The following is a 9,155-nucleotide window of genomic DNA, read 5'->3' as shown; positions in this document are numbered from 1 at the left end:
GTCTGACCCAGCGACCCGCCCCTCTCCAGCTGTAATTGGCTAGCAGGTTGTCTTCAGTCGTTGATTTGATTGGTTGAATTGTATGACTGACACATCAAAGATTGTACTAAAAGAATGATGGCCACTCGGAGGTTAAAAAAATAAAAAAGTACAGCGTGACAGTCATTACATTCGGGGCTTGACTCAAAACATTCGGGGCTGAAGCCCCGGCAAAATAGACCCTTTTCACAGTGACGTCATGTGAAAAGGGTCTATCGGCTGGCGACGCCACTGCTGCAAAGCGAGGTTTCTGATTTGAAAATTTAGATTTATGTACATGATATTTGGCAACGAATAAAATTAGATTGATAATATATAAATTGATAATATTTTTTTTGTTTTATTAGTGGGATAAGTACGGAGCCCCTAAGGGGACATGGAGAAAAAAATAAAAGGAAAGAAATCCCGACTTATTATCGCGAGATCCCGAGAAACTAAGTCGAGATCTCGAGATCCCGACTTATTATCGCGAGATCCCGACTTATTATCGCGAGATCCCGACTTATTATCGCGAGATCCCGACTTATTATCTCGAGATCCCGACTTATTATCGCGAGATCCCGACTTATTATCGCGAGATCCCGACTTATTATCGCGAGATCCCGACTTATTATCGCGAGATCCCGACATCAGTACATAACGACCTTTTTTTTTTTTTTTTTTTTTTTTCAGTACATAATGACCTAATCACAGTGATGGAGGACACCCACCCATGGGGTAGATATATAGATTTTTATTTCGAGCTTGGGCTTGAGTATAAACACATTAAATCAGTGCTTGACAGCAGACATGGATTTAGTATTAGTGAGAGACATCTGAAGAGAGTTTTCAGAGCGCGGGGACTCATTCGGCGCAAGTCCTTTTCCGACTTGGCAGTTTTGGTAGAATTCATTAATAACCAGCTACAGTCCTCTGGACAGCTTCACGGTTACCGATGGATGTACGCTAAATGCAGAGAGCATGGACTTCGTGTGAGAAAAGAAGATGTGCGCTTTGTGTTGAAGGAATTGGATCCCCAAGGGGTGGCACTGAGGCAGGCAAGACGTCTCAGACGGAGAAATTACTTTTCAAAGGGACCAAACTTCATCTGGCACATGGACTCCTACGACAAACTTAAACCATATGGAATATGCATCAACGCAAGTATTGATGGGTTTTCAAGAAAAATAATCTGGCTTAATGCTTACACAACAAGTAGTAATCCAAAGGTGATCGGGGGGTATTACATCGAAGCGGTGCAGCGTTTAAATGGCTGCCCTAGAGTTGTACGTGGTGATCTTGGAACCGAAAATGGCCATGTGAGAAGTTTCCAGCGTTTCCTTGTACCAACGGAACCAAACGAGACCCTTGACAGTTACCTGGAAGGAGCAAGTACAGCTAATCAAAGAATTGAATATTGGTGGCGTTTCCTTCGTAACCAGTGTGTGGAGTTCTGGTTGTCCCTTTTTGGAGACATCAGAGACAACGGTTACTTTGATGGTGGATTTTTAGACAAAAACCTTCTTCAGTTTTGCTGCATGGGGATCATACAGGTGAGTTAATCTTAATAATTTATTTATGTTTGGATAATAATAGCAAACTGAGATCCTAGAGGGATTACTTGTTTTTAAACACAGCGGATGCTGCGCAACTTAACTGCAGCAAGAGCCGGTGGCCGGTGCTCGCACACGCATCCGCTGTGTTTCCAAACAAATAGTCCCAACGTAGTTCATTTGACATTCAGATCAAATAATAAAGTCATACCAGAACTCTGGAGAACTCAACAGAATAGCGAGATCAGTCTACTTTGGACCGAGGACACATTATGGGTTCCAAAGTGTGGTTATATTCTACAAAAAAAGACTAGGACCCAAACAAAGCTTGAATCACAATAAAGGGAACAAATCCTTCCAACGTCCCAAATTAACACACATCATGCAAATGACTATTGAATGTAAAGTGTTTGACATGTTGCTTAGCCGTGATCCTCAGGGAGGTCTGAGGGTCCCTGGGGGAGGAATGGACTCTGGCTCTTCTGCCAGGCAACTTTAGATGCTTCCATATCAAGGTTATTGTTTTAATATCAGCTCTGTACTGTATGAATAGTCTCAATCTCAGTTATATGTACAGTCATATTCAATAAATTAGAATTTGGGATGAGTACTGTCAAATTAAAAGCACTTTAAAATAACCTTAAAGCAGGAGTTTAGTGTTTTTATTGGTGTGATGTAATATTCTAATCTAAAATGTTATATTTTCCTTAGCTGTAAGCAAGACATCATTTTCATTAACACATAAATGCTATGTGTTAAGTCCACTAGTTTAAGCAGTGGACTAAATAAATCAGTATGACCATGATTTGATCTTGCATACTTGAATTTGCTTAGCTTTCTCAGATGTTTAAATAACAATACACATATAATAATGTGTTTAACCATAGCTGGAGACACTGTAAGTCTTGAAAGATTTTTCCTGAGATGTGAAACATGCAAAATTGTGTTTGCAAACATTGTTGATGTGCAAAAAGTTGAATTTCATGTTAAAATTGTAGTCTAACTGCAGGATTCTTCTTTTTTAAGCCACTTTCAGTTTTGTTTGAATTGAATACAACATGGTGCAAATTTTAAATTAAGGACTTTATTCTCTAACTCATTGAGAATTGATGAAAATAAAATCAATAATTAATAATCATAATGAAATTGGTATTGCAAAGTTTTTAGGAATTCCTATCCCTATTTATGACTCTTATAATTTACTAATTTTAAAACAGATGAGTGTGTATGATTCTCATATTCATGTGTTCTTTGTGACAGGATGAGCTGGATGATACTGCCCAGGTTTGGAATGCACACTCCATCAGGCCATCAAACAACAGAAATGTCCCCAGTGGTCGACCCAATGTGATGTATGCATTACCTGAGCTCTACAGGACAAGAGACTTTCTTTGCCTTGTTGAAGAGGAACATGTTGAAGTATGCAAAAATGAGTGCATTTCTCGACTGACCAAACCATGTGATCCAGATGTCTTTGACCTCTGCAACATCCTTATGGCAGAGTCCCATCTGACCTTACCCACAGACGCTTACCAGGCTTTGAACTTGTATATGCATCTAAGAGAGGCAATCATTGCATCACTTTAAAATGTGCTGACTGCAAGCAAGAACATTTTTCAGCACCTTTACAAGCCCACTTAGAATGGCATGCAGATGTAAACAAACTGTTTCTTTTCTTTCAAAAGTATTTCATTATGTTCTCTAGAAGGGACAATGAAGAAATGTATTGTTCATTTGAGTTTCATGAACTGCCAGTTTATTCAACTGCTTCTAACCATTTTGTAAATATGCAATATCTGTTTCAGATCAAAATAAACTCTGTGAAAGCAAATACTTACTTGTCAAACAAAGATAAACATAAAAGGAAAATAAGGGTATTTAGTATAAATAATATTTATCTGAAAATGTAATTCTGTGATCAAAACAAAATGCTTCTTTTAAGTGATAAACTCTGTCCTGCCATTCTATTTTTAAAATAAATGTTGCATTAATTAACTTTTTAAAATTTGAAATGCTATAAAGAAAGGAAAAGTATTTGAAACAATCAACATGATACAAAGCAAAATGCATATTTCTTGCCTCTGAAGTTAAGGGTTGTAAACACAATTATGAACTTTTTAAAAAATCTGTAAAAACATCTAAAAGCTTAAACAGTAAACCTTACTGAAAGAACAAACTCTGCTTAAAGCAACATTGCACAGAGGCTACATCAACAGATCTGTCTTGTAGTACAGCATCTTGAAAGAAATGAGAACACATTTCTGTTTAATTACAAAAAAAGGGGTTAGAATATGATAAAATCAAAGGAGCACTTCTTCATACATTGAAAAACAAAATCTTAACAAGTAATTCTGGTCTAGTTTCTAGTGAAAATATCCTATTACACTTAAAATAACACAAATTAACTTAAAAGTAACTTTTCAGCAACACATAGCGTTTTAAGTAAGTAATTCTTTAATATTGATGAGAAAGTACTTGCTCTATTGGCAGATAAATTAACTTATAGGAAAAATATCTTGTTATAAGTTAAATAATCTTCCAATATAAACAGTACTTTTTAATCAATATTAAGGAATTATTTACTTAAAACAAGATCTTAAAATCTTGCGGAAAAGTAATTTTTACATTAATTTGTATTATTCACAAGGTATCTTTGAAAATAAATACAATTGAAATGTAAAGTAACAAAAACATACAGCCAAACCATGAAAACATAAAATCAATTGCTATATGACTGAATGCATTAAATATTTAAATATGAAATTTAGAAGAAAAAAAAAACTGCATTCAAAATTTCCAACATTACTGGAGAGGATGTTGTCGAACTCTGTGCGAAAGTCTGGGTAAGAACTATAAGTGCAAGGAAGTTCTAGGGTAGCTCCACAGGTGTGAGCAACAGGCCTTCTATTAAGCCCAGTTTCAGTGTTGAAACAAATGAGAATTTTGTCAACACAGATTACAGAAGAGCCGGTGCAGAAACGCAGTATTTTTTCAGCCTTGTCTTCATCAGCATTTTTTACAAAACGTTGAAGGTGGTTAAAGGTTGTCTGTTCTCTCTGGGACAGCGTCACATTTGCTGATTCAAACAGCTGTAACAGTCTTTTACCTGAGGCCTTCTTTTTTTCATACAAAGACAACAGACTTTTCTTGTCAGCAAGTTCCACTTGTACACATGCCATGGATGTGGAGAAGCAATCCAATATATACTTTGGCTCTTGAAGAATTGCCTTGTGAGCCATGGTTTCAATGGCCTGCTGAATGTTCTCATTGGGAGGCAGGAAGTGGGACCCCATCCTTGTGAAGAGGTCTAGCAAGTCCTCTTCATCACCTTGATCCATGGTGCCCTGTAGAGCCTTCTCAACAGCTGATCTCTCTACTAGAGGGAGGTAGTTGAGAAATGATGGGATCAATACATCATCATCCACTGATTCAATTCCATGGACACAAGCTAAAATGAAAGCTTTCGATAGCCTCACTGGAATGACTCCATGGTCTAGAAATCCTTTGACCCAAATGTGTCCAATGGCTTGCCATTCAGACTCACAAAAGTCAGGCCTCAACCTGGGAACTCGCTCTGTTTCACCCTCACACTGTTCCAAAAACTGCTCCCAAAATGCAGTGTAAACCTCCCTTGATACCCCAGCATCATCGATTGCTCTTTCATTCACAAACTCCATTTTTAAAGTCTGATTCCAAAGGTTGTTTTCCATAAACACAGCCAAAAGATCTTCCACAACCTTGATCCTGCGAATTGACACATGTAGATGGTTTGCTAGATTTTCTGAGTTACCAGCTGAAACAGATTGGGGCAGTAGACCGCTTGAACTTGGGTGAGAATCTTCGGGTGGAATCAAGCCAGAGTCCTGGGTAAAAGATAAAGCAATAACCATTATTAACAACACAGATACAAATATGAGATTTCTACAAACAGATTGGACATTTGTTTGTTAATATTCTCTTCATTACTATGTTATGATTACCAAGCTAATTTGTAGAACTTTGGAAGATCTGGTGGAACACTAACCCTTCTGCTTAATCTATACTTTAATACTTTCATATGATTTTTTTTAATTAAATAGAAAATACCAATTCAATTAAATGAAAAATATATATTCAATTCAATAAAAAAATATGTATTCAATTCAAAAGATGTAATAATTGCATGACCTTTAAAAAAAAGGTGGTACTGAGTTGTTCATTACAGAGGAGAAAATGAGCTCTGGGTTGTATTGACTGTGTCCATTTCACCTGGCCAGTTTGTCCTGCCTCCATATTACTGGTTTGCATTTGTGATGAGAAGAGACTCCTGGCTGAAGGCAACAGTATCGGGGAACCGTGTCCAAAGGGACTGCTGAGATCATCCTGAATGACAAAGTTGTACAGTATTGTAATATATAAAGTTATGTTTGATTACAGCACACAACACAAGTGTTAAACTATTCATACCTTTGCCTTAAGATAGATATTTATTTCACAGTTGATTAAAAATACATCACAAAAAAACTATGTAAATTCTACCAATTAATATGTTACTATTTTACCTCAATTCAAATGTCACATATCACTTCTATAAGTATCTAAATCGTATCACGCCAAAGTGTTTCTGATCTTACCTGTACAACTTCTTCAGTGTTGTCATAATTTAGTGTTACAACGACTATGTCACTGTCATCATCCAATCCAATTAGGTCCTCTTCAGGATTCCATACAACCGTGTCTCCCTCATCCATGTGTGGAACAGATCCAGAATTTTCAGAGCTGAAGGGCTGGGGCTGCCGAGGTGTGGATCCAGAATGAGGTGGATCTGTAAAATCAACAACTCCAGAATGGTTGTAGGAAGAGTCTAGGTGATTCAAAGTTTGATCATCACAATCCTCCATTTCACCAAAAGATCCTTTTCTAGCTGTTGGGGTTGAGTCCATGTCATTTGGTTGTTCAGGACTTTGACAATCTTCTTCAGATGAAAACTGAACTGTTTCTTCTTTCTTTGTGCACATGTAAAACCGTAGAAGCTTCAGCTTGGTTTTTTCATAAAGACTTCCGACTGTTTCATCTAAAGAAATCCGATTTTTTTGGAAGTCACAAACTTCAAAAAGAAAGTCTTCAATTACCCCTTTGGTGGAGGTCCCATCTGGAAAAAAAAGCTCCTTTCCCATTTCAAGAATTTGAGAAACAGTTGTAGTTTTATCCACTGTTGCATGCCTCGTTCCTCCACCATTTCTTGTTCTCACTTGTTGGTATTCATCAATGTGAAAATGAAGCCACCCAATTTCAATTTTTCTCGAACTCCTCCCTGCTGCCTTACTTCTTCCTCTTGCCATCTCCACCCCTTGCATTTGGAACAAACCAGATGTGCTACAAACAGCTCTTTTGGTCCTAGATCTCATTTTCCGTGCTCCAATTTTATCTCTTAAGTTCTGGAGAAGAGTATCTTTTTCTGCAATAAGTGTACTTTGCTGACAAAAAGACAGAACTGCTATTCTGTCACCATATGAAGTGATGTAATTGGTCATCTGTTCGTCTGTCATTATAGACAGCACAGCCTTGTCCACCTGGAGACATAAAAAATAAAAAAATAATTAGAATAAAGACATCCACATCTTTTTATATATATATATATATATATATATATATATATATATATATAGTAATAGTTGTATTTCAGAAAGCCATGCGAAGACTTCTTGTGTAGCACTATCGCTGCTAGTTATGGGTCGCATAATTTGTTGTGCCGTTGCCATAGTAACCCCCTTTTTTGAAGACAAATTGTAGAATGTGTGGTCAAACTTTAACAGATAAAACAAGTTTTTCTTGATAAAATACAAAGCGGTTCTTACCTAAGGCCAGACCTCTCAACTTTTATCAAAAGTTAGGAGTGAGATTATGCTAATTTGGGGGCGGGGCTTGTTTGGGGGCGGGGCTAACCGGACCCTGGAAGAGCCGGTGGAGTCAACTCCATCTCATTTTTATCCCACCAGACAATGAAGTAGACATGTATTACTTGTGTTAAAAAGAGAAAGAGACATATTAATACTTAATAATAATAATACTTAATTGTTCAGTTAATGGATTAAAACATAAATAATACACAATTGTTCAAATAATACTGAATAAAATTAAGTAGATTTTAATTATTAACCGATTTATTATACTGTTACACATTCATCTATGGGTTGTTTATCATTGTAAATCTATAACCTGATTGGTGAATCAGGCTGAGTTTCATCAAGCCTTTATGATCCCCTCAGCAGCAACACTGAAGCACACAGAGGTTCCCGCTGCGTCTTTACGCACGATCCAGCTGCTGATGTGTCCCTCTTTTCAGCTCAATGCACTTCTAGACTGTTACAGTTTATAACCATTATCACCTTTCACAGCGACAGGTTTCTCAGTCAGTCGCCGCGCTGACCAGACAAATCTCTATTGCTCTCGTCAGTGTGCTCTGGGCGCCCAGAAAGCACCTGCTCCGAGGGAAAGGAGGGGGGAGAGGAGCAAGCGCGGAGGCACAGAAATACGGTGCATGTAGTTACAAAATGCAGAATTAATAAAAACGAAACTTATAAACTGACCAAGTGGCGTTTTAAACTGCATCTGGTTAGCAGAACTGTTTTTATGATCAGCGTGCAGCCATGACTGGTTCTGAATTAACTGGTCATCTTGCAGCAGCTCCACCCCCCCCCCCTCCTCCTGTGTACGCGGTACAGGACCTTACCGGCTCACTTTCACCACTGTTAAGACTAAAATTATTCATAACTCTGATCACTCTTCCTGCTGCTCTGTTAACATGAACTGCAGCAGGAATTACTGATGGCCACAAGCTGTGAAAGAAGCCGAAACAGCTCAGCAGAAGGCGGAGTTTTGTCGTCCGCAGCCCAGATGGGCTTTGTGATTTTTATGCGTGAGAAATGCCATGTTTGCGTGTGAAATGTCATGTGTTGCGTGTGAGCGTGTGAAGTTAGTGAAATGCGTGTGTCACACGGTCAATGCGTGAGAGCTGAGAGCTATGCTAAGGCTATCAAACGTAGTTTTTCACTGAGCGGATATTTATCAAACAATGTTTTATGCGATTATATTTACCTTGTCTCTTTGCATGTGCATGATATCCTCCTCTGGGACATCTCTGGACCGCAGAAAATGATATAAGTCGTCCTCCATAATCAATGTAGACACACTCCCCCACGTTTACCGCATAAAAACATGCCTTTCCCCCCCAAAAAAGTAACTCGCGATTTTTCAGAAATGTCTAAACGCTTATTGACTGAATTAACAAGTCATCTAAAAGAACTAGCTCATAAATATTCCACAAACAATTTTATATTGGGAGGAGATTTTAATATGGTTTATAATGAATGGCTTGATAGATCACCCTCTAAATTCCAATCTCATCAGATAAATGTAGTTTTACAAAACTTTTGCTTAGACCTTAACCTGCTGGATCCTTGGAGAGAAGCAAATCAGAGCGGTCAGTCCTTCTCCTGGTTTAAACCTGATGGCTCAGCTAAGTCCCGTATCGACTTCTGGCTAATTTCAGGAAATCTGATGCAAAATAGTGTTAATGCTGGAATTTCACCTGCACCTTTATCT

At 38.0% G+C, this 9,155-nt stretch overlaps 2 protein-coding genes across 2 annotated transcripts; one reads left to right on the top strand and one right to left on the bottom strand.

Annotated features, from left to right (window-relative positions):
• The first annotated feature begins 722 nt into the window (after positions 1 to 722).
• On the top strand, positions 723 to 3,402 carry LOC118562320. The gene is made up of 2 exons (XM_036134607.1): positions 723 to 1,571; positions 2,832 to 3,402. Exons 1-2 carry the CDS (start codon positions 735 to 737, stop codon positions 3,156 to 3,158), a joined length of 1,164 nt encoding a protein of 387 aa, XP_035990500.1. The 5' UTR covers positions 723 to 734; the 3' UTR covers positions 3,159 to 3,402.
• Positions 3,403 to 3,775: 373 nt separating this feature from the next.
• LOC118562315 lies at positions 3,776 to 8,803 on the bottom strand. The gene is made up of 5 exons (XM_036134595.1): positions 8,649 to 8,803; positions 6,185 to 7,123; positions 5,820 to 5,933; positions 4,373 to 5,434; positions 3,776 to 3,808 (listed from the first exon to the last, which is right to left on the bottom strand). Exons 1-5 carry the CDS (start codon positions 8,724 to 8,726, stop codon positions 3,776 to 3,778), a joined length of 2,226 nt encoding a protein of 741 aa, XP_035990488.1. The 5' UTR covers positions 8,727 to 8,803.
• Positions 8,804 to 9,155: the final 352 nt, after the last annotated feature.

The sequence above is a fragment of the Fundulus heteroclitus genome, unplaced genomic scaffold, assembly GCF_011125445.2.
Source record: "Fundulus heteroclitus isolate FHET01 unplaced genomic scaffold, MU-UCD_Fhet_4.1 scaffold_86, whole genome shotgun sequence".
In the NCBI taxonomy this organism is placed as follows: Eukaryota; Metazoa; Chordata; class Actinopteri; order Cyprinodontiformes; family Fundulidae; genus Fundulus; species Fundulus heteroclitus.
Note: the sequence above shows the minus strand (reverse complement) of the source record. Positions and strands in the feature narration are given on the sequence as shown.